General features: G+C 37.8%; 3 protein-coding genes and 1 pseudogene across 4 annotated transcripts; 2 read left to right on the top strand and 2 right to left on the bottom strand.

Moving 5' to 3' along the window:
* Positions 1–322: 322 nt before the first annotated feature.
* LOC107669375 (60S ribosomal protein L23a-like) lies at positions 323–2,520 on the bottom strand. Its single transcript, XM_016461571.1, has 5 exons — positions 2,415–2,520; positions 1,552–1,732; positions 1,110–1,286; positions 617–686; positions 323–384 (listed from the first exon to the last, which is right to left on the bottom strand). Exons 1-5 carry the CDS (start codon positions 2,503–2,505, stop codon positions 370–372), a joined length of 534 nt encoding a protein of 177 aa, XP_016317057.1. The 5' UTR covers positions 2,506–2,520; the 3' UTR covers positions 323–369.
* Positions 2,521–2,781: 261 nt separating this feature from the next.
* On the top strand, positions 2,782–6,807 carry LOC107669320 (ras-related protein Rab-34-like). Of its 2 annotated transcripts, none has more exons than XM_016461490.1 (11): positions 2,782–2,997; positions 3,184–3,302; positions 3,540–3,622; positions 3,808–3,873; positions 4,009–4,110; positions 4,195–4,259; positions 4,341–4,392; positions 4,482–4,563; positions 4,759–4,849; positions 5,594–5,697; positions 5,823–6,807. In XM_016461490.1, exons 2-11 carry the CDS (start codon positions 3,246–3,248, stop codon positions 5,883–5,885), a joined length of 765 nt encoding a protein of 254 aa, XP_016316976.1. In that variant the 5' UTR covers positions 2,782–2,997; positions 3,184–3,245; the 3' UTR covers positions 5,886–6,807. The 2 variants fall into 2 exon arrangements, with proteins under 2 accessions (XP_016316976.1, XP_016316975.1); XM_016461489.1 differs by having other exon boundaries at positions 5,594–5,701.
* Positions 6,808–8,311: 1,504 nt separating this feature from the next.
* LOC107669304 (transcription elongation factor SPT6-like) lies at positions 8,312–21,661 on the bottom strand. The gene is given in 31 exon segments (XM_016461471.1): positions 8,312–8,759; positions 9,283–9,479; positions 9,584–9,765; positions 9,850–9,924; positions 10,010–10,122; positions 10,218–10,342; positions 10,841–10,954; positions 11,402–11,640; positions 11,732–11,927; positions 12,076–12,216; positions 12,306–12,448; positions 12,774–12,921; positions 13,066–13,273; positions 13,379–13,506; positions 13,681–13,848; positions 14,248–14,385; positions 14,495–14,630; positions 14,732–14,808; positions 14,915–15,032; positions 15,505–15,644; positions 15,755–15,820; positions 15,852–15,941; positions 16,029–16,226; positions 16,228–16,254; positions 16,406–16,661; positions 16,804–16,885; positions 16,984–17,164; positions 17,276–17,349; positions 20,390–20,542; positions 20,715–20,825; positions 21,532–21,661. Coding segments are annotated over 30 exon segments (4,203 nt in total). The 5' UTR covers positions 20,815–20,825; positions 21,532–21,661; the 3' UTR covers positions 8,312–8,569.
* Positions 21,662–22,273: 612 nt separating this feature from the next.
* On the top strand, positions 22,274–23,836 carry LOC107669362 (stromal cell-derived factor 2-like; annotated as a pseudogene).
* The last annotated feature ends 1,771 nt before the right edge of the window (positions 23,837–25,607 follow it).

The raw sequence follows: 25,607 nt of genomic DNA, 5'->3' as shown, positions 1-25,607 counted from the left end.
TTTCCGTCACACGCTTGAGGAATTCGGCCAATCACAACGCACTGGATAGCTGGCCAATCAGAGCACACATTGCTTTTTCAGACCGATGAGCTTTGTAAAAATCGACGCGTCTCAGAAAGGCGGGGCATAGAGGATCAACAATAATGTACATTGTGGAAAATAATGTGTTTTTTTTTACCTTAAACCGCATAAACACATTGCATTACACCAAATACACAACATAATGTTCTTTTTAGCAACGTCATATGACCCCTTTAACCAAACCTATTCTCAAACCTTGAAATTCCAGAAATGTAAACAAATAAAGCCACAAAAACAAAAATAGTTTTTACAAACATTTATTCTTCTGTACATCTGACCAAAAGCACTTTAGATGATGCCAATCTGCAAGAAAAAAGATGACAATCAGAACAGGTCAAAGCACAAATGTTTTGAAGAAAGAAAGACAATACAAAGCATCAGTGGTTCTTCTGAATGCATCACAGTAACATTCAGGAAGTAACTTAAGTTTACATTTGCAGAGGTTGACCATTCCCTCAGCTTTTAATCTAGCTACATGAAATCGACAACACCTATTGTTTGATACATGTACGAACATTTACATTCACTAATTTACCTTGTTTGCAACATCCAAGGCATCGTAATCTGGTGCAAGACGAACGTATGCCTTCTTTTCACCATCTGGCCTGCAGAGAGCAATAAATAAAGCATTCAAAATGCATCACAAATCTGACAATGCCTTTCCTCTGAATCAGTGGTTCCTCTGAGAACATTACATTTTAGAATAATTATTATTTTTACATCATTACCCCCGTTATTCAACAATATCTGAAAGCTCCCCAGAGCTTTCTGTTGAAATCAATAAAGCTACTTTTCAAACTTTATTAACACAAACATGGAGAAATTGTGTTAAACTTAAATAAAAAAATGATTTAGAGAGAATTTTTATTTTACAATTATTTGTTTATAATACTATATAAGAGATACACTTGTTTACATCTTGATCGCATTTTAGCATTCGATTTTGTTTTTAATATATTAATAATATAATAATTTTTTTTTTTTTAGAGAACCACTGCTTTAAAAGACTTGAATAAACAAAGTTCTACCTGATCAGTGTGTTGACTTTAGCCACATCGATGTCGTACAGTTTCTTGACAGCGTGTTTAATCTGATGCTTGTTAGCCTTGACATCAACAATGAACACCAGAGTGTTGTTGTCCTCAATCTTCTTCATGGCTGACTCAGTGGTCAGGGGGAACTTGATGATGGCATAATGGTCCAGCCTGCGAGAACATGTCCATTTTAAACTCATGCAAGTTCGAAGCATTTTATTTATGCTTTAGTTTCAACTACATCTCAATGCTGAAATGAGGATGCATCAGTGTTTAAAAAAATTGTAATCAGATCATTTCATACTTTGATCGCAATTCCCATCATTTGCATCCTAAAATGAAAATGCCCAATTTCAAGACTACCTGAAATGTGTAAACCATAATAGAAACAAATGCACTCTTTATTTTAGAGAGAGTACAAAAGAGTAAGACTCACTTGTTTCTGCGTGGAGCGCTCTTCCTAGGGTACTTAGGCTGCCTCCTCAGACGCAGGGTCTTGGGCCGGTGGAAGGTTGGGGTAGTCCTGATCTTCTTCTTCCTCTGGCTGTGGACACCCTTCAGCACAGCCTTCTTGGCTTTAAGGGCCTTCGACTTGGCCTCAGTCTTAGCCGGGACAGCTGTAGAAACATTTAAACAATTATGATAATGCAATATTAACAAACCAGTCTATATGGCATACAATGAACGAGTACAAAGTTGTCCAACCTGCGTTTTTACGTCCCTTATAAGCATTTAATTGCGTTACAATAAAACTTGCGAGACTTTCAAAGGCACATCATTTGTAAATGGGTATTACCGTGTTTACATTCAGGCAGCAGCTATAAAATGCACAAAAATGTGTTAACATTTCAAAACAATATTGTTCTCGGGGCTGATTTAAAGACTCCTATTAACTAAACTGACTGGTAATTAATGAGAGATAGATATGGGTAGCCACGTGTGTGACTATCTAACGATGACAAGCTGTCATTTACTTATATTGTACTCTGTACAATCCAAGTAGAACGTAAACAACCAGTTTATGACAACTGGCTAAAGGGTTTAACACTCGGACAGTCTGATATAATGAGGCTGCGAGAGCATGCTGCTCAATTATGTTAGCTTGCTAGCCGCGGTTGTGACCAAGGACGTCTCACTCCGGCACTTCTTGCATCAAAACGATGTTATTTCACTCCAGACGCCTAATTAAACAGCTAGAGACAAACATACCTATATCAGCTACATTTAAGGGAAAACGCAACTGTATAAAATCACAATAAACTTAATTTATATACAATAAAATCTATAAACCTAGCGCACCTTCCTTCGCCTTCGGGGCCATGTTGGGAAAGGAAGAACGAGACGGGTTTCCTTCAGTATATCGCAGGGGTTCACGTTCTTCTTCTTCCATTTTTTGGCGTGTTACATCCTGTGTGCATATCGCCACCTACTTTTGCTGTAATGCAGTCATGGTTTATTTATTATAAATTTCTTCCTTGTTTTTGCTTTTCCTGTTCTTACACACGTATATACACAAATATTCCTACTTAAATAATTATTCGATGCTCAGGGGTTCACGTTAACGCCATTGACTGTATAAAAACACGCAGTCATCGCGAGAACATCACTAGGCATTATGGGTTTTGTAGTTCACTCGCGTACTGTAAATATCGAGCGCAGCCACAGGAGACCGGGGCTTATGTTGAGCACAGTCACGCAGTGAAAGCAAAAAGTTACTTTTAAACGATTACTTTGTATTATTTCATGCATTTGTCACAAAAGAACCTAAGAGCCTACTATAATATTTGCCTCAACAACAAAAATGTGTCGACTAAATAAAGTTACTGTCAAGTCTAAAATAGGCTACTTGTAGAATGTAAAAAAAAGCCTTCTGACTTTTAAGGTAAGTTGTATTTATTTATTCCTTAAATATACATTTGTATAGCTTTTTTAATATTGGCGTTTTGACATCAAATTTTATTTTATATTATACAGCAGCATGTTATTTGGTCATTAATGTTATTTACTGTTTTTTATTTTAATATATTATCGTTGTTGTTGTTATTATAATGTTTATTAAACCCACTAGTCACCGGACAGAATGGTTGAGTGTTTGCAGTTGTTTTGGTGTGGTCTTGTTAAAGCTCTCACATGATGAACTCTCTACCCCCTGTGAAAGGAAACAGGATCATCTGTGAACTCCCTTTGGTAACACTTTTGTATTTTTAGTTAGATATTAATTTTGTCTACTCCCTAGCTGTTTAGTTGCTCAAAACACATTAATTTTAGAGGATTATTGTTTTCAATCACCCAGTGAGTGTTATAAACCGGACTCAGCTGGACAAGATTATTATGTAAAGGGTGTTTTGGTGTTTTTTCTTTGTTTTGTCTTGTTGTCATTTTTTAAAGTCTAACCTAACAAATTTCTATTGGTCTATTATTCAGTACTTTACAAGGGACGCTGCAGTGCACACCAAAGATGGCTTCAACATTACCGTTAAAGATGCATGTCAAGGACAGAAAACAGGGTAAGTTACTCTTTTTCTCTCTTTCACATACAAACATTTGTTTTGCTGTTGTAGTGGGGGGTTGCTGGTCCCCAAAATGCAGACAAAACTTCATAAACAAACCCAGAGTGGTTTTGACTGGATATAATACAGATGTGTAATGCACTATGAATGAACATTATTTTATTGTAAATGTTCATTTCCAGATTGAATGTAGCCAAGGTCATTGTTGTCGGTGATGTAGGAGTTGGAAAGACCTGTTTAATAAACAGGTAAAAGTCTCTCATGTTAATTTACCTTTTCTCAGTTCAGATCTCATTGTGCTTTTACTGAAAAATAAAAAACAATTAACATATAAATGTATAAATGCGTGAGTGACTGCATTTGTTATTATTTCTGTCGTCAAGATTCTGCAAAGACACATTTGACAAGACATACAAAGCAACTATTGGAGTGGATTTTGAGATGGAGAGATTTGAGGTCCTCGGAGTGCCCTTCAGTTTGCAGTTGTGAGTTTTGTGTATTTTATTGCTTTAACAGTCATCCATATGGTTGCATCCTTCGATCACGAATCTCTCTCTCTCTCTCTGCAGGTGGGACACAGCAGGTCAGGAAAGATTCCGATGCATTGCATCCACATACTACAGAGGAGCTCAAGGTAATAAAACAGACTATACTAAGCATATTCTTACTTTTAATTTGTAAAATTGTGTAAAAACAATCTATCTTTTGTTTCCAGCCATCATTGTTGTCTTTGACCTGAGCAATTATAACTCTTTGGATCATGCAAGGTACAGTATGATCACTTACTTGGTTTGAAACACTGTCTGAATAGCCATGAATCCTGTCTGTTTTCTCCCACTTGTCTCTGTTTATTCAGAGAGTGGCTTGAAGATGCCATGAGAGACAATGACCCATCTAGTGTTCTCCTCTTCCTCGTGGGAACCAAAAAGGATCTTAGTGTGAGTTATTGTCAGTGTATCTCTTCAAAGCCTTTAAAAATCCATCGCCACACTGTGACTTTCACATGATGTTGGCACAGAAGGGTCGCATTAACTTTTTCATAAAGAAAAAAGGATACGGATGCATGAAATTACATTGACAATCCCAAGATGGAGTTTCCTTGAGGTAACTAGATGAATCTTTCTCTCCCATAGCACCCAGATCAGTTGGCTCAAATGGAGCAAGAAGCCGTTCAAATCTCAGAGGAGATCAGAGCAGAGTATTGGGCCGTGTCTGCTCTGTCAGGTAGAGGAACATGTCTGTTTTAAAGACTTTAACCACAGGTGTTTTGTTTGCAATTAAACTAGTTTGTTTGTCTTAGCTGATGTCAGAAATACGTGAGGTCAAAAGCAGTTCAAAATAATATCTAGATGTAGTTTCATACATAAAATGTATGCATAAAATACATAAATTCTTACAAGGCTTAGAAAGGCTAATAAAAATACAGTAAAAACTGCATTATTGTGAAATATTGAAATAACTATTCAAAAGTTTGGGGTAAGAAAGATTTTAAAAAAGAAATTAACTTTTATTCAGCAAGGATGCATTAAATTGATCAAAAGTATCAGTAAAGACATTTACAATGATACAAAATATTTCAATTTCAAATATATGTTCTTTTGAACTTTAAGCAAAAACTGTTTTGAACATTGATAATATTAAGAACCATTATTAATAATTGACCACCAATTCAGAATGATTTCCGAAGGATCATGTGACACTGAAGACTGGAGTAAAGGCTGCTGACAATTCCCAGGAATAAATTACAATTTATAATATATTCTAATAGAAAAGTTATTTTAAATTTTAATAGCATTTTACATTATTAATGTTTTTATTGTATATTTGATCAAATAAATAAGCCTTGGTAAAGCACAAGATACTTCTTTCAGACACATTAAAAAATCTGAATGATTCTGAACTTTTTACTGGTTGTGTAAGTAACATATGACATGAAATATTATGTATTATTTCTGGTGTCCTTTACAGGGGAAAGTGTGAGAGATTTTTTCCTACGGGTTGCATCACTTACATTTGAGGCGACTGTGTTATCTGAGCTGGAGAGGAACAATTCTAGACAAGCTAGTGATATTGTCAGTAAGTTCTCTTTCATTACATCAAAATATAGCTAATTATAAACATTTTATTTCCATGTTTTACCCTGAAAATATTTCACCATGGCCATACAGAAAAAAATATATGCATCTTTTCTTCACAGATATCTCTAACAATTGTGATGACATTTTTAAGAAGAGGCAATCCAGCTGCTGTCGTTGACTAAAAGTATGTAACGTTCAAATGGCAATAGAAGTGATCCTTGAACACAGACTTTGGGATGATGTCCCATAATGCTCTGATGCACATCTTTGAGTTGAAGAAAAAAATAATACACACAGAGGACTTGGCCAGTGAGATGAGGGAATCTCAACAAGAATTCATCTGAAAGTGAAGTTTGGATTGTAATCAGAAGTGTACCAATGAATCCATTATATATTTCATGTGTTTTTTAGTTATGAATTTGAAAGCATTTTTCTGTATCATGATTGTATTACATGATTATTATGTGGATACACAGTAATTGAGTTTGTCATAGACTATCAAATAACCAGGAACAAGTGAGTGGTTTTGTCCAAAAACGTGTTAATTTTTGTTCCAAGCAGTGTCTTATGAAGATTTAAATCTGTAAATCTATCTATAAATACTTGGTGTCATTTACTGGCATCTCAGGTCTATTACATAAAGCGATGCAAATCCCTGTCATTTGGTGGTAATGACTTCTGCCTTTACATTTGCTTTTTCCTAGCAAACAGCAGTGCTTATGTGCAGAATACTTAAGAGGTCACATTAAATGCCCTCCTGGCGGTTCTGAGTGGATATTTTGTAAATGCAGCCCTTGTTTTTAGTTGCATCATGAGATTCTCTGGCTAATATGATACATATGCCAGCACTCGTGACCACAGGCTCTGCTGCCGACTGCGCCGACACTCTGAGCTAAATGGAAGGATTGTTAAGACGGAAATAGAGAAGTATCACTCAAACGAAAATTGTGAAGCAAAAATTAGCAGCTCAACAAACAGCCCACTTGAAAAACCATTATATTCTGTACTGAAATGTCCCCTCAAGTCTTCATGAGAGAATAAAGGATAAAATCCCCAAAAATGTCAATTGTTGGTATTTTTGTCCACTTGTAGCTGTGCCTTACATTTGACAGTTCGTGGAAGCTATTTGTCGACGCCAAACGAAAGTCACATGGAAAACTTCATAGTCTCTTTAGTTGCATTTTAAAATCACAGCTGTCTGAAATTAATTATCTGAAGCTTGAAGACAAACACTCTTTACTAACTGAAATCAGTATAGACTGTTAAGGAACAGATGTTTAAAGCAAATAAAAACACTTGAATCAGAAGTGTTTAATTTTGACAACTTTATCAAAGGAAAGAAATGAAATGGATGCCAGCAGTGAAATACACTGAACAGAAAGATTTAGACACGGAGCTCACTTCCTGACCTAAAGGCATAGTTTAGCCTCAGTACTAAAAGAACACATGATCAGGTCAGAAACACTTCCCAGAACTTGGAAGATTCACTATACTGGGTGGGCGGTGTGGGGGAATCATAACCATGTTTGGTGTGTGAAAATATTGTCACAGTATAAGGAGCTTGTTCATAAAGTTCATTTTGCTTAAATGTCACAATTTCTGTCTATAGTGATACATGGGATTGTACATGAAGGAAAGACACTGTTAAAAAACAGCATGTGTGGCAACGCCTTGAGGAAGTCTGGCCCAGCAAAGACACATTCACAAACACAAACAGCCCCCAAACTAAAAAAGCAAAAAACTGATCAGAGGACTCTATCTTCTAGCACAATAGTTCAGTTTACTTGTATAAGCACATTATGAGAAGTGATATCTGATTCTGAACTTGGAAAACTCAAAGATGACCTTAAAAACATAATTTTTCATCAGTTCTGAATTTAAAATGCATATGTTCTGATCACTGTAATGGCCCCAAAAACATGACATTTACAGGATCTCTTTCAAAGTCACATACTTAATTTTTTAGCTGCTAAAAGAATTGCAAAATAGCTTTACACATCTCCACAGTGCTTAACTCTTTGCGTAACAGCTCAACAGAACACAGATTATGAATCATTACAGTGCTCTGGTTCATACTGAAACAGGGTTTTATTTAAATGTTTAAGCCAGATACAAGAAAGAAAAGCTCTCTGAGTGGGTCTGAACTAATGATCTTACGGTGATTGAATACCAGCTCCCATGGGCACAAATCATGCAACGTCTCATGCTTTAAGCCTTTCCTTTTAAATTTAGTTAAAAAACTGAAATGAAAAAGGGGGTGCATTATGCACATACTAAAAAAAAAGAAAAAGAAAACGAAAACCCTCGTGACAAACGTTTATTGTAGGTCCATTTCCTAAATTTGTTTGTCATCAACACATTTCAAGTGTTTGTCTTTGTATCATGAGCTCTGAATGACTCAAAGGAATACTTCTAGCAGCGAAAGAGCAAAAGACGGAGGGTGACAGATGGGATGTGGATGGATTGGGTTTTATGAGATGTCTGAACACCCCCCTTCCCTACTCCTATCGGTCCATCTCGTCCAAGAGGGGAGTGGCGTCTCCGGCGATGGACATGGGTGTGCTCTCGATCATGGGGCTGGGGGAAGGTCGGGGCGTCACGCGGGGCCATAAAAAATAAAAAAAAAAAAAAAAAAAAAAAAAAAAAAAAAAAAAAAAGGAAAACCCTAGTGACAAACGTTTATTGTAGGTCCATTTCCTAAATTTGTTTGTCATCAACACATTTCAAGTGTTTGTCTTTGTATCATGAGCTCTGAATGACTCAAAGGAATACTTCTAGCAGCGAAAGAGCAAAAGACGGAGGGTGACAGATGGGATGTGGATGGATTGGGTTTTATGAGATGTCTGAACACCCCCCTTCCCTACTCCTATCGGTCCATCTCGTCCAAGAGGGGAGTGGCGTCTCCGGCGATGGACATGGGTGTGCTCTCGATCATGGGGCTGGGGGAAGGTCGGGGCGTCACGCGGGGCGTCTTTTGCTTCCGCCGTTCAGCTTCTTTCTCCTGCAGCCACTGTTCAGCCATTTTACCCCAATCCACAGCAGTGTGGGAACTTGTCCTGCAGGGAACACAGACAAGAGTTTTAGTACTTTATTCTGTGATGGATAATGTACCAAGCACAGAAGCCAATATAGAAGTCATAATAATAGATGCCACACACAAAAAAAAAAACACGACTAAAGATGCAGTCGCATTAGCTATATTACTGTGGGCAAAAAAGGTTCACCATCCATTGTGTAGCGATATAACCACAGCTCTCACAGAAAACAGGTTGGTCAGCACAGTGAATTTGTGTGACCAATTTCAACTTGAACAGGCTATTCACTGTCATTTAGCAAAACAGTCTGTTCGTGAGTGCCACAAATTCATAGTTTTATGTAACAGCAGCCACCTTTTTTTGCAGTGTGATGGAAAAGAGTGTTTGGTAAAAAGTCATTTTGCACTAACGTGAACAATCGTGCAGGTCTGAACAGATGCATCAACAACCATTCATTCAAATTAAAATGCTTATCGCACTGAATTTTTGGTGTGACACGGTAAACATGGTTTTGCATTTTCAAGAAAGCAGTAGTAGCACTCACTTGGGCTGTGGCGTCCGCACTCTTGATGATGAGGATGATGGCGTGGAGGACGAATGCTGATGGTGTCCGTGTGAGGACTGCGGGGTGCTGCTGGGATACTGGGGCGTGGTCATGGCCTGCTGCTGGCCAGGTGTGGTGTAAGAGTAGCTGGGCGTCATCATGGGAGTGGCCATTGGCTGCTGGGGTGTTGCAAACACCTTGAAAAAAAAACAAGAAAGGAAGGAATATGAAATATTAGCAGGCCTGGTTTTGATTCAATTAGTTGAATAGGTTACTGAGTGCATAGGTGCAGGTTTCTTACGTGATAAGCGCTGCTGCTGCCGCCGCCTCCTGCACTGCTGCCGCCACTGTAACCATACTGACTGGAGGCCCACTGGGCCGGCGTTGTGTTGGGATTCTGGCCCTGGCCTGTAACCGCCGCTATGGCGTTGAACATCTGGGATGTCATGTTTCGTGGGAGAGCGTTGACGGCTCGAGTCAAGTCTGAGAGCGAGGGGACAGATTTTACAAAACATTTCTGAGAAGAATTACTTGAGAAAATTCCTGTTGTTTTCAGGGAAGACATACCGGCAATGTTGATGTTGGCAGGTGTGGCGTTCACTGATGCTGGTGTTCTCGTTCTGCTGCTGGTTGGTGTGACGCCTTTAGAGAGACAACAGAAACATTACATTACAAGGAAAAATAACAATGCTAGGCCAGAGCTGGAGTGCAGATGGAGACTACTAACCTGGCACAGGATCCTGGTAGTGGTCCTTGAACCAGCGGAAGAGACCATTGACTGTAGGGAATATCTGAGAGCGATACCTAAAGCCATCTGGAGTGATGGTTACATACTCTATCCTACAAAAAAAACAAAAAAAAAAACAAAGGCAAACATTTACGGATGCATGATATATGCAAGTTGTGCCCTGCTTTGTTAGGGTAATGAGTGTTACCTTGGCTTCCCTCTAGGCTGGTAACCCAGAATAAATTTGCCTGGCAGGTCTCTACAAGCTGAAATGAAGTAGGGGATGAATGTCGGCTTCTCTTTTTTGGACCTTATGAGAATCTCCTCCATTTTCTGTACAAAGGCAAGAAAGGATGAATGCACAACTGTACAAATTGTAGGGGACATTTTATCTATATATCTATATATATTATCTATATATATAAAAAATTGAAATCAAGATAAAGAGAAAAGGAAAAGTGTGGGTTCTCAGAATGATAACACACCTTCCTATCACCTCCATTGCACTCCTGGAAGTACTTGTGGCCGAGCAGATCTCGTGCAAATGCAGCCATAGGCTGGACATACCTGGCTGTGATTTCATCCAGATCCTCAAACTCCTGCAGGCAACCACGACTACCGTTAGATTTCTATTTTAAAAAATCCTGTGTTTTTAACTTTCTATTCATCAAAGAATCATGAAAAAACAACATCATGGTCCAAAAAAATATTATGCAGCACAAATTTTTTCAACAATAAGAAATGCTCCATTCCTTAAGCACCAAATTAGCACATTCTAATTATTTCTAAATAGTCAAAGGAAAAGTGTGGGTTCTCAGAATGATAACACACCTTCCTATCACCTCCATTGCACTCCTGGAAGTACTTGTGGCCGAGCAGATCTCGTGCAAATGCAGCCATAGGCTGGACATACCTGGCTGTGATTTCATCCAGATCCTCAAACTCCTGCAGGCAACCACGACTACCGTTAGATTTCTATTTTAAAAAATCCTGTGTTTTTAACTTTCTATTCATCAAAGAATCATGCAAAAACAACATCATGGTCCAAAAAAATATTATGCAGCACAAATTTTTTCAACAATAAGAAATGCTCCATTCCTTAAGCACCAAACTAGCACATTCTAATTATTTCTAAATAGTCATGCGGCATTGAAGACCAGAGTAATGGCTGCTGAAAATTCAGCTTTCCATCACAGGAATAAATTGTATTTTTAAAAATAATAACAAAAAGTTATTTAAATAACTGTAACAATATTTCTCTATATTAACATTTTAAATAATTGCAGCCTTGGTGAGCATAAGAGGCTTCTTTCAAAAACATTAAAAAATAATATATCTCAGACCTCAAACTTTTAAGCAATAGTTTATGTGCGACATACAGCAACAGCTCACCTCAGTGTTGATCCAAAGAGTATGTCCAAGGCTGAACGCATTCTCTTTACCCTCCTCACGCACATCCACATGCTGATATATCCCATCAGCCACCTTCCATGTGACCGTCAGGTGGTTCTCCCCTTTACTGCTGGGTCGAATCACCACATCACCCTGGTCCATGGATTCCATCATCTTCTCCGCTTGTTTGAAGTTGATGTTGTGGAAGGACGGGTGAGCGATCACGCGCTTAATGTAAGCTAAAGACAGAAAACAAAAACCATAATACTTCAGTGAAAAAGTCATCACTTGAAAATAAATGTCTCTCAAAGACATTTGGTCAATACTGACTGGTTCTCTGCTGTTTCTTCTTTTGCTCCTCTTCCTGTTTCACATCATCTGCCTCAGCATCAAAATCATAGTAGGTATCTTTGGGAAGCTTCCATTCGTTGTTCTTGTCACTCAGGTCAGATGTTCTACAAGTGAGATCCACGTTGAACTTCTCAATGTCAACCTTCATGATGCGGCAGTGCACAGTCATGCCAACCTAACAGCAGAGAACCAGACAAAAGTCAGTGTGTCCACAAGAGATTCTCAGACTTCCATATCTATTTTAAGGCTACATATTTATGGTGTGTATTGTTTATAAACATACACCAGATAGATTATAAAAAGGAAATATGAGATTTGCTCACCTTGACTCTCTCCTCGGGGTGCTTCACCACCTTGTCACTAAGAAACTTTGTCGGGATGAAGCCTGTGACAGCGTTATCTAACCTAGTTCTCACTCCGATGGCTTGACCAGGGCAGGAGCCGCTGTCAAAGTGATTCCACACCTAAGAAAAACACAATGATATGAGCAACTTTGCTTATGTGCCTAAGCTAAAATTTAATTCCTTGGAAAGGTAACAGAACCAATTCCCACCTCACTGAGCTCAGGGAAGTTGTCCTGCTGGCAAAATGGACACTGCCAGAGTCCGGTCTCATCATTACGGATGGCCTGGTCGTAACTCTCACCTTGTGGCCTTCTGTGAGCAATGCCAGTCACCACACAAGTGATCAGTTTACCTATATGTGCACAGAGATTTAGGAAAATATTACCAACAGTGTCAAGACTGAAACATATGAAGGAGCAGCACAAATATCACAGAATACTTTAAAGTATGTAATTCTGTAGGTTTATAACTATACAGGTACATCTAAAAAAATAAGAAATAAAGGCTTGAAATATTTCACTCTGTGTAATGAATCTATATAATATATGGGTTTCACTTTCTGAAATGAGTGACAAAAAATATTGACCTTTTTCATGATATTCAAATTTTTTTAGATGTACCTGTAGATTACTCTGTGATGTTTTTAAAATATCTAAACATGCTCAGGTAGTATTTACCTATATAGAAGGTCTCAGGTGTCTCCTTGGTGAGCATGTTAAAGACCTCCTCCGTGTTGGAAGGCCTGTACGGAGCTCTCAAATCTTTATATCTACAGCTAAGCTCCGCTCGAATGTCATACAGCGTAATTCCCTTATTACCATAACCCTGAAAGAAAGAAACAATAAATAACAATAAATAACTGTTTAGTTAAGTCAAGTACCGCTTACGACCTCATATGCCGCTTGGGATAAATGCCTCTGCTAACAAAATATACACAAGTGAACTATACAACATTATAACAAAGCTCACCTGTCTCTCCAGCTCCTCAGCGAAGGCATCCAGATCCAGGTCCTTCAGCCTCTCTGGGTTCTCAAGAATCTCCTCTAGTGCTCCGGCTGGGTTGGCATCTTCTGCCGACTCGTCGTACTCTAGAGCATCCACTGCCATTTTACGTGCCCACTCGTACGTTTCAGGGTGCACTCGAGAACCGTCCAGGACCTCGATATAGGAGTCAGTGCTGCAGAATGAAAGAAGACATTATTTCATCACATCTTCTGGCTGTATGCAGCATAATTCAGAGTGCACTACCGGTCATTCACAAACATTACGTGTAGCATCTTACCTGTCTCCAAGAGAGGCAGTGTCAATCTTGATGAAGCCAGCACAGTTAATGAAGACTTTGGGTCCCATATGGCACATGGTGACCAACTGGGTCCGGTTCTCCAACCTAGTGTTGTTCTGTTTAAGAATCTGAAGAACATCGAAAAGATGCAGAAGATGATTTCAATATTTCATGATATCGTTTTAGATCAACATCATTGAAACTTCTCAACACTTAGCTAGACTAACATCGTAAATTGTTTAGGTGGAAAAACAGCATGAACATCAAATATGATAATAGATTTTTGGAGAAAAAGGTCTCACCTTGAGCAGTTGTGAGCCTTTTCTAGGTCCAAGGCCACAGACGTACTGGACCAGGCTCTGGGTGTAAGGGTGAGCTATGGCCCGGTTCACATCCACACCAACCTCATTCACCCGGTTTATGAACTCACAGTAAAGAGCGCCCAGCAGCTCCTCTTTCACTACATGCTCCTGAGGAACATTTAAAAAGATTATACAGGAGAAGTGATTCACAAGTTGACCTTAATGTCAAGCCTGTTCGAAAAAACATACCAAAGTGGACAGAAGTCAGTATTGTTACGGTTAACTACAATTAAAAATTGGGTTCCGTAAATGAAATAAGACAACTAACTGAAATAAGTTACTGAAGTACTAAAATAAGTCAATTTAAAACAAATGAAAAAAAGTCAAAAGTTAAACAACATTTTTTTAAAAATATGAATAGATACTATAATGGCAATAAAAAATTATACTAAAATAACACTGACAGACATTGCAAGGCAGATTTTCACAAATACATGGAGCAAATCAAAAGGTATTAAAACGAAAATAGCAAAAAGAAGGTCATGAGATGCAGGAATGTGCTTGTACCTGCAGGGGATGCAGTTTCAAACACAGGATGTCCTCATCGCTGCTACAGACTTGGGCAAACTCCACTAGGGGGTCCTGAATCTTGCGAGCCACAGACACAGCCTGCCGAAGCAGAGGTGGATAGTCTCTGAAGTCCGCCTATGAGAGGAGCAGTATATTAAAGAAACATTAGAAAAGGTATTAAAAGTACAGAGCCTTCAACAAGGGTTTATGGGTAAATTTTATGTTTTTATCTCATTGCACGAACCTCAGACTTCTTGCCATTCATATAAAGCACAGCCAGCTCGTTGTCCACCAGCTCCACCCCCACCGCAGGCAGAGAGGAGTCCTGCTCCAGCTCACTGATGGTGCGCTTGATGTCCTCCATCACCATATGAGCATCACTACACACATCCAAATAAAGCATCAGCATGCTGGGGTCCAATGAAAGTTTAAAACTTGCAAACAGCAGTTTTTAAATCAAAAAGCGCAATAATGAACACACCGATTCTCCCCAGCAACAGCAACAACATGTGGCTTCTTACTAAGGAGGAATTTCTTGAGGTTTTCAATATCTTGAAGCTATGGAAACGCAACAAACATTTAAAAAAAAAAAAACACAATATTGACGTCAATTGGAATTAAATAGCTGAACATTAAATGATTTGCAGGGCTTCTGTTTCTTCACCTTTTTCTCTCTTTCATCCTCTCTCCATGCATTTCTCCTCTTCAGGAAGTAAGGAAGCCTGAGGAAGTCCACAACCTCTCCTTCACCATTAATGAGGGAGCAGAACACTGGTGTATCTCTATAAAAAAAACACATCAGATACCATTCAAAAGTATGAAAGTTCTGATAAAAAAATATATATCCTTGTTGACACTGATAAGCTGATAATTATAGTGATGTTATGGCCAATAATATATAATGTTACATATTTCATAATAAAATTGAGATTCACTTAAAGTGAGCATTAAATTACCTAAATATAAATTAAATATCCAATAATGTTAGTTTGTATAGTGCAGGGGTGTCAAACTCAATTCCTGGAGAGCCGCAACCCTGCAGAGTTTAGTTCCAACCCTGCTCCAACACACATACCATGTAGTTTTCAAATAAACTTGAAGGACTTGATTAGCTAGATCAGGTGTGTTTATTTAGGGTTAAACGTGAACTCTGAAGGGTTGTGGCCATACAGGAACCGAGTTTGACACCCTTGAAATAGTGCATCTCTTTCTAAAATAATGTGAAATATTCTCTCACTCTGAACACATATGTACCTGCCGGAAGCAAATGCCACCCCGAGTACACGGATACCCTTTCCTTGCGACTCATCCATAAGGTCATCGTCCTCCTCTACCTGCTGATCAGGCCGATAAGAAGCCACCTTCAAACAGTTATACAGCTTCTTGCAGCAAGACTACCACAGACACAACAAACACAAATCAATTTGTTATAGACCACAGTTTGGTACAGAAATTGCTTTGTTAGCTTTCGAAGGTAATGTAATGCATGCAATCAATGTGTCACCTTAATAATATTGTCCTTGGCTTCAGCGACAAGCTTGTTTTTCAGTTCCTTGGCCATCTGAGGATACAGGAACGAGAACATTTTGACTAGCCCTTACCTTCTCATCCCACTGCCACACCTTCCACAGATCATTAATGTTCAGCTCTGGTTCCACATACTCCTTCCTGTAGAATGCAATGAAGGGAACCTGTAAGATGGAAGAGAGAAGAGATAAAACCAGATGATCTGTCAATCAGGTTTATTACACCCTGTTTTTTTCCCCCCATGACTATACCTCAAAGTGTTGGTTCCTCATGAAGTTCAGAGCTTCTTTGATTTTAGCAATAGTACTGGGGCCCTTTCTGCTGAAATTAGTGGTTGTCCCACGATCCAGGTAGTCTGTGCTCTCCTGCAATGCAAATCAAACAAAATAAGAATCAAAGTTAGCTTAGTGCCATGACAACATGCTAACAAAAGTCATGTTATACAAATATTGCAGGCTTTACAGGGATGGCCCTCAACTGCAAATGACAAGAGGTTATGAAATATCCTCATTTCCACCCATGAAAGGAAACACACTGGTACAGGGCATGCAGAAGTTTCTGATATCCTTCACATGGGACGGCATACTGCAAATGAAAGGTATATAGGCAGGCTAACACTGATTTATACCTGGAATCTTTCTGGCATGTCTGTGGAGCGGATCTCATTGTCTTGATCGGTCATGTGGCTGCTCTCCAGCTCACTGGGCTCATAGATCTCAAATATGCTACGACGGCCAACTCTTCTCTTGGTCTGCTTCTTTGGCCGATCCCATGACTCATCATCCTGATCCTCCTCTTCCTCTTCTGCATGATCATACGCCTCAGTGTCAAACTCGGCAAAGTCAAAATCACCGCCGAATATCTCTTGAGCTTCTTGCAAAGCACTAGAATGCCAAAAAAGGAGCAACATTAGAGACAAAGTCATAGGGTCGAAGGCCATTTCAATCAGGGATTTAGTCCATTATACTACAGAGAGAAGTGCATATTTATATAAGCAAACCTCTGTTTACAGTTTACACCACTTACGCATCAGTGTAGCCAGAGAATTTCTTTCCTTTCTTTTTCGTGATGGGCTGTCCATCATCATCCACAATGAAATCATCAATATCTGCAAAGATTCAAGAAAAAAAAAAAATCAACAAAATTCTACAGAATTCTAGTATCCAAATTCAAATCCACGATGAATAGGGTAAACGTCTTTCCTACCAGATTCCTCATCATCTTCCTCCTCTTCGTCATCTCTAGGGTGAAGTGTGTCTACAGTCTCTCCATCCTCCACCTCTCCATCTCCATCACCATCCCCAGTGAAGATCTCATCAGCGATCAGGTCTTTCTCATCATCTTCCCCCTCATCATCCATGGTTTTCACACGCGAGTACTTCTTTTTCTGAACAATTTTTTTTCATTAGTTCAAAACTGAACTTAAGTATTTAACTGGTATCAGTTAAATTAATTAAAATTCTGCAATTTAGCACAGGCAAGAAGTTCGGTGACTCACCCTTCTCTTCACTTTCACTCCTAAATTCTCCTCGATGAGGTCCAGATCATCATCATCCAGATAGTCATCATAGCCTGACAGATACAAACACACATTGTTTAATGAGAGCAAAGGTTGAGCAATACAGAAAACAGTATTTTATTTTGCCTATTGTCAACAGTTATGTTTTTTTCCAATCAGAGGAGCTATAATTTTGGCAAAAGTGATTCAAAATAATTGATGCAAAAGGTTCAAATTTAGTTCACCTAGTAATTACATGTTTCTCACACAATTTTTCATGAAATGAGCACCAAAAATATTACACACTATTATATTATTCATATTTATACCAACTAACAATACTTTACTCATAATACATACATTACTAACAACATTTACCAATATGTTTCTATTTAACTTTTAATGCGCTTTAAATCAGACCACTGAATCAGTTGTGAATCAGTCAAGTTTGAACTACACTTACCAACTCAAACCTGTTTTTGCTACTTAAGTATAAATTATATATGTTATTATACGCTGTAATGTGTTAGTGCTTTCATACTCGGTCACAAAACAAGGAATTATCACAATGGTAGTATAATGACTAGAGCCCGACCGATATGGGTTTTTGGGGCCAATACCGATACCGATATTAGGGAGTAAAAAAAGGCAGATATCGATATATCGGCCGATATTCTGTGTGTATATTATAGTACAGTACCAGTCAAAAGTTTGGTACCAAATTCGGGGGATCCCTTCAGCTCGAGGAGCCCTCTCGAACGCCACCCTCCGTGCGTCGGTAGCCCCCCAGGATCGCTTGATCGGTTGGCGCCGGACCGCGAATTTAACCACCCGTAACTCCCGAACCCCGGGGGCTATCGACGCGGGGGTGGTCTCATTCGAAAGCGGGCCTCTAGACGTACACTCGATTCGCGTTCGAGAGGGTTCCTCGAGCTGAAGGGATCCCCCGAGCCGTTACGGAGATATGACCATTCAAAGTTTCAATGGTTTTCCATAGACTAAGCTTTAAATCGTTTCATCCCAGTCGCCAGTAGCAAACAATGGAGCGCGCTCTGCTGGACAAACTAAATAATTACACCCTTTCAAGCATTTTATCTGCGTTATATGTTCTGTAAAAAAAATGTTCATATCGGCGGCATATTCACCGATACCGATATATCGGCGACAGGCTCATATCAGCCGATAATATCGGCAAAACGATATATCGGTCGGGCTCTAATAATGACATGCTCTTAGAAAACTTAATGTACACTTAGAAGCACAGGAATATTCACAATGTTGTTTAAGGGAATAGTTCAGCCAAAAAAGAAAACTCGCTGAAAATTTACTCACCCCTCAGACCATCCAAGATGTATATGCATTTGTTTCTTCATTGGAACGGATCTGAAGAAACTTAGCATTACAAAACTTACACACCAATCAATCCTATGCAGTGAATGGGTGCCGTCAGAATGAGAGTTCAAACAGTTAAAAAAAAAAAAAAAGGTAACAATCCAAATGACTCCAGTCCATCAGTTAATATCTTGTGAAGCGAAAAGCTGCATGTTAGTAGTAAAAAAGGCGTTTTTAACTTCAAACAATTTCTTTTGGCTAAAATATGAATTCTCTATTCATATTACTTTCTCCAGTGAAAAAAAAAAAGCATCTGGAAAAAAGGAATCAGGAGAGAAATATGCACAAATTAAAGGAGACATATTATGCAATGTGTTATTTTTACAATATGTAATATAAGTCTCTGGTGTCCCCAGAATGTGTCTGTGAAGTTTCAGCTCAAAATACTCCACAGATCATTTATTATATCATTTTAAAAATGCCTATTTTGAGTGGAAGCTGAAACACGCTGTTTTCGTGCCTGTCTTTTTAAATGCAAATGAGCTGCTGCTCCACGCCCCCTTTTCCAGAATAGAGCCGCGCCATTACAGCTCGTACCTGCTAAAAAACATCTGTTTTGGTTATGATTATCATGTTTATCACGCTGAAATCATGCATTTTAAACCATATTAGTTTAAACTTCTGATATACGGTTTTCTGAGTGCACATGTACAGAAAGCGGCTGTCACAGCATGTGAGTACTAAACTAAGTTCTCATTCACACACAAGTTTACGTTAAAAACACACATGAGTTACAAAAACAGTCAGTTATGTTTGTGAAGGTAAACAGCTGGGAAATAAATCGCATGTTTATTTTAGATCTGTGTGACAGCAGCAATATACAGTAAATAAATCTATAAATACACTAAATAGTGTTCTGTGCTCGTCTGTGCAGCCAAAGACAGAACAGTTAGCATGTTTTGCTCAAACCTTCGCCATGGCATTAGAACTGGTACACCGCTGTCGCTTGCGAAATCACAATGACGGCGCCGTGGGTGGAAACTTACAGATTAAGGGGCGGTAATATTATAATGAGATCCCTTCGCGCTCGTTTTTTCAGACGCTTACAGAAAAAGGCTTACCAAAACAAAGTTACTGGGTTAAACTTTTTCACGTTTCCTTGGTTGGTAGATGCACCAGGGACCTGATTATAGCACTTAAAACCTGGAAAAGTCCGATTTTCATGATATGTCACCTTTAAGCACTGTTTACAAGCAAAAACAGTCCAAAACGGTTCCAAACACATATATTGGTGGATTTTCATTTAAGAGGACAACAGGAAATGGACTTTTTCACTTTTTTATGGAGTCAGATTTTGGCCAGAAGTAACGGTTTAAAGTTAAAATTGTGGATTTTTCATCTTATAAACACAGATTTTCACTTCATAAGACGTTAATTGATGGACTTGAGTCATGTGGATTATTGTCATGATTTATCAGCTGTTTGAACTCAAATTTTGACAGCATTTATTGGTGAGCAAGTGATGTAATGCTAAATTTCTCCAAACCTGCTCCAATGAAGAAAAACTCTCTATCTATATCTTGGATGGTCTGAGAGTTTTCAACAAATTTTCATTTTTAGGTGAACTATTCCTTTATTTTGTTATCTCCAGCAAAATAACAATATTGTAAATATTTGATTTCCCCTATTCCTATCGAGAACTACATTATGCACTAGAGAACTGTCAAAACACCAGAACACAGAAAGATTTACTAATATGGCTTTAAATTCAGAGTAACCTACTTCGTTTCCTGCGGCGATGACGGACCTCTTCACCAGAGTCACTATCCTCTCCCCCACTTTGTGCTTCTTCCTCTTCCACATCGCCATCATCAATGAGTCCTCTCAGGTTTCCATGCTCATCCTGATCTTCAGTATTCTCTTCTTCCTCTTCTTCTGGAGATATAAACAACACAGCACACAAGGAATGATACAATGTGCCAATAACAACAGAACTGATAAAACTGTTAAAAGAATTATTAAAGTTAAACAGTAGCACTCTAAAACATGATTTCTGATCATATTCACGCCTTCCACTGGATGTGGCTTCAAGTAGGTAACATCTCACCATCATCTTGCATAAATTTCTGTGTCTTCTTGGGCTTCAGGTCTTTCTCCTCGAACTCCTCCTCTGACTCCTCAGCCTCGCTCTCGATGAAGTCAGACATGTTTGCAAGGCCTGTGTGAAAATTCAAACAGCATTTCTTTTTAACAGTATGGCTGTGACTATAGTATGACATTCAAAGGGTTTGCAGTATGCATAGTAATTAAAGAGTGAAATGTTGCATTGACATTGGCAATATTACAATTTCCTTGTCATAATCAGTAAAATTCAGTTCAGTAATCAAAACAAAAACAGGTCATGCATCTGACACATGTCTTGCAGTAAACAAAAGACTGACAAAGATCAGCTTCACTGGTGGCTTAACTTGATTGTTATTGAACTAGATATTGAAAACAGCACTTTGTCTGTCTAATTTGATTTATATGTTTACATGTTAGATGTTTACATGTTAAGATATAACATCAGAATACTAATTGTGTAAGTCCAGGTCTTTTTAGATACCAAAACACACATCAAGATGAACTTGAGATCCATGCGCTTAGATAGATTTCAGCTTTGCCAAGGCATTTAGGACGCGTAAATACGAAGATTATAACTACTAAGCAATACCCAGAATGCTAGCGATGAATAAACGTAAACAGTAACAAAACTGTTTTGTTTGCTAAATAATTACGTAACGACTCTGTCCGTGGCACTGTGAGAACTCAAGGCCCTCATGCTAAAAGCTAGCCTGTGCGCTAAGAAAAACAACCCAAGGGGTTTCTGACTCTTTTAAAAATACTTGACTGAAATTAAACATCGAACACGAACGCGCACTTACTTTTCCTAGCGAGGAGGCTCGACTAAAGACTTGAAAATATGCACTGAGATGAAGAACGAAGCGTCACTTTTGAAGAAGCTTGATAATGACAACAAAAAATGGCTGAGAGTTACTGTCGGGATTCTGGTTCCGGTATACACATAGTTAACTTCCGGTCAGGATGAATCCATTTGCTGATATTTAATAAATAATGCATTCGTAAATGTTAAAATTAACATGAACTAAGATTAAGAAATAGGGTATAATTATTTGTCATTGTTAGTTCAGGTTAGCTAATGTAGTTAACTAATGTTCATTTGAACCTTATTGTAAAATGTTACATATCTTTCAGGGGGCAAATTATAGTAAACTTTCCTGGTGCAAAATAAGTAAACTAACTAAGTTAAACTAGCACTTCAACCATTTTAAAATAAGATTTTACAAGAAATATAAACAACCTAAATATCGTTTTTACCATACAGTCTATAGCATTTCCTTAAACATTTTCCATTTGCCCACCAATTTATTTTATTTATTTGCCTACTTTAATCACATGTTGAATTATTTCTATATGTATTTAAACAAGAATTTGTGTATTTATACACCATTTATTTATTTATTTGCATATTAATTAATTTATTTGTGTATTTATTTATTTATTGTTTTTGCAGGTTTCGTTCTCCATACCCGACAATGTTGTATCTCCGAGCCTGAAGACGGCGCTCTATATGTTATTGCTTCATGCGTTCAATGTGACGTCATGTAGGGTTTTTAATGTTTAGTTTTTCCATTGGGTTTAGCAAGACATGGACAGTTTGGGATTTTTGCGGGTCCAGTTCCCTATAACAGTATTATTGTCATGTATGTTTACATTGTCCTCCGGCAGTGAAATTAATTTAGTAACGTGCGGGTCGGTGGTGAAGCTGGTCAATGTGAAACATAACGTCAGATTACACTCTCACGATGTGCGCTATGGATCTGGTGAGTGACTCTCATTCATAAAGGCTGGCAGTAATATAAACATTCGAGGTGTTATAAAATATAATTAACAACAATTTAATTTAAAAATCCATTAAATAAACATGATATTATTAGTTAGTAAATGTTCTATAGGGTTAAAAGCATACACTGTTTGGGGTCGGTAAGATTTGTTTTTTTAAAGGCAGCAGTTCTTCGTTCAAAAATACAGTATAAACAGTGTTGTGAAATATTTTTACAATTTAAAATCAGTTTTCTAATTTGATATATTTTAAATTGTGATGTATTGCTTTGATGGCAAAGCTGTATTTTCAGCATCATTACTCCAGTCTTCAGTGTCACATGATCCTTCAGAAATCATTCTAATATGCTGATTTGCTGCTTAAGAAACATTTCTTATCAAAGTTAAAAAAACAGTTGTGCTGCTTAATATTTTGTGTAAACCATTTTTTTTTTCAGGATTCTTTGATGAATAGAAAGTTTGAAATAACAGCATTTATTTGAAATAGAAATCTTTTGTAACATGATTAATGTCTTTATTTTGTACTTTTGATCAAATTAATGCATGCTTGTTGAATAAAAGTATTGATTTTTTTTTCTAAAAAAAGGAGGAGAAGCAGCAGCAGCATCTCTCTATGATCTATTAATGTTAATTCCAGGTAGTGGTCAGCAGTCAGTGACCGGTGTGACCGCAGCGGAGGACAGTAACAGTTACTGGAGTGTGCGAGGCACCAGTGATGCTGCATGTCATTGAGGGACTCTGGTACAGTGTGGACAGAACATCCGATTAACCCATGTGAACACAGGCCGCAATCTACACAGCCACTACTTTACCTCTCCTCTTTCTTCAAATCAGGTTTTAATATTTCATCTTTTTAAACACACACTGTATGAATTTTACTCAAAAACTTTTCCCATTTAGGAGGTCAGTGCCTTTGGTGAGAACGGCGAGGGTGACCATCTGGACGAGTGGACCGTTCTGTGTGCAGGCTCTGTGTGGCAGCGGGATGAGTCCGTTCGGTTCCGCCACACGGCCACTGAGGCTCTGCTGTCTGTGACGGGGGAACAGTACGGCAGACCCATCCACGGCCAGAGAGAAGTGCATGGCATGATGGTCAGCAGCTCACACAGCTACTGGAAAACAATGGAGGGCGTCTTCATGAAACCCAGTGAGACTGGATCCAGCGATTTCAGCCGTGTATTACATACTGAGTTTTAATGAAATGCTTCATACAAGCTGAATCTGCTGGACTCTTCATTTTATAGATTTCTATTGTTTTTTTTTTCTTTACGTACTGGTCCAGAAGAGGAGCCTTGAGCTGTTATGAAAAACAGTTTCATAATCAAACTGTGCCTCATGGTCATTTTAAGCATATGCTTTTATTTTGCACAACATTCACTACTGTTCAGAAGTTTGGGGTCAATAAGGATTATTAAGGTTTCGACAAAAATATTAAGCATTACAACTGTTACTAACATTGATATTAATAAGAAATGTTTCTTGAGCACCAAATCAGCATATTAGAATGATTTCTGAAAGATCATGTGACACTGAAGACTGGAGTAGTGGCTGCTCACAAGATTGAAGAACAAGATAAAATAAATGCAACCTTGGTGAGCATAAGATAATTCTTTCAATAACTTGAAAATTTGTACTGACCCCAAACTTTAAAAGGTAGTGTATAATAAGACAAACGGAAATAATAAAAAAAAAGGGTTAGATTTTTGGAATGCAGGAAAAAAACACTTTTAGCATTTTTTTTTTTTAGCAATTTTTAAAGTTAATTCCACAATCTTACAGATTTCATAATTATAATGCAAAGTTCAGTGTTTTAACACAAGTTTTAACTTGCAGCATGAAAGTTTTTTGCACACCTTTGAGAATATCCAATGGCCATTAATATAGAAACATCATGGCCATCTATTTGCATCTTGCACAAGTAATATTTAATTAAAAAAGAACATCATCAAATCTTTAAGTCATAAAATTAGCCCACAACTGTTCTCAAAAAAAATAAAAAAAATAATTAAATACTTTTAAACCTAAAACCTGGCAAATATAGATTGATTGCACACTGAACAAGCAGGAATTCACTTGAATTGCTTGATGCTGACCTCAGATTGGAAATACTACAACAGAAATGCTATTTTATGTTGCAGCAGTATTAACATTAATCTCATCGAGGGACTTGCAGTTATGTGGTGCTATGTAATGATGGCTATTTTTCTAAAGGAATCTGTGAGTTTAACTTCTAAGCTCCTATACTCCCTATCAGTATCATACTTGCACACCTGAATATTACATGTAACATAATTTTGAAATTTACATCTCTAAATGTATAGTTGAAATGACATCAAGTGCCTTTTTACACATTTACCGTGATCACATATACTGTAGATGCTGTAAAATTTGAAGTGACCTGTAAACTTCTTTTCGGTTTACATTGTTGGGGTCACAGCTGTATACCATTTGACTTGTAATACAATACCTACACAGTACCAACTGAGAATCATTAGTACAGATTTTGAAGTATTAAACAGCCTTTAGAGTTTATTACCTCAGACAGATGGTTTGTGTAAACATGCTAGTTTGTAGATCCTTTAAATTAAAGAGGTCAAGACTGGTTTATTCATTAATGGTGCTGTTTTTTATCTTTTATCAGAAAATCAATAGATTATTTGTTATTTGTACAGCTAACACTGGGTTCACTGGTGTTGACATGCTTATGAAGTGGCTCAAAAACTGACAGTATGTAAACAATTTTAGTCTTATAGGCAGAAAATCTAATGCTTCCCCCTACTGGCCTAGGCAACAATAATAACAAAAATTATTATTACATAAATTATCATTATATCAGTAATTGGATGCAAAGACATATATTGTCATGTTCAATAAATAACTTTATTTTATTTCTTCATAATCTTTACGTGTAATGATACATTTTTGTTTAGAAACCATATTGCTAAAATCTGTCAACCCACATCCTGCATGCAATATGTATACTGTTTTGAATATTAATAATCCTTCTCTTGATATACTCCATAAAAATACATACATATAAAATTTTATTTGGCATGCTTCAAATTCAGAAGAAATTAGGATCTGGATTGATATTAAA

The sequence above is a fragment of the Sinocyclocheilus anshuiensis genome, unplaced genomic scaffold (genome assembly GCF_001515605.1).
Source record: "Sinocyclocheilus anshuiensis isolate Anshui unplaced genomic scaffold, SAMN03320099.WGS_v1.1 scaffold180, whole genome shotgun sequence".
NCBI classification, from domain to species: domain Eukaryota; kingdom Metazoa; phylum Chordata; class Actinopteri; order Cypriniformes; family Cyprinidae; genus Sinocyclocheilus; species Sinocyclocheilus anshuiensis.
The sequence above is the reverse complement of the archived record's forward strand: the minus strand, read 5'-3'. Positions and strand labels throughout refer to the sequence as shown.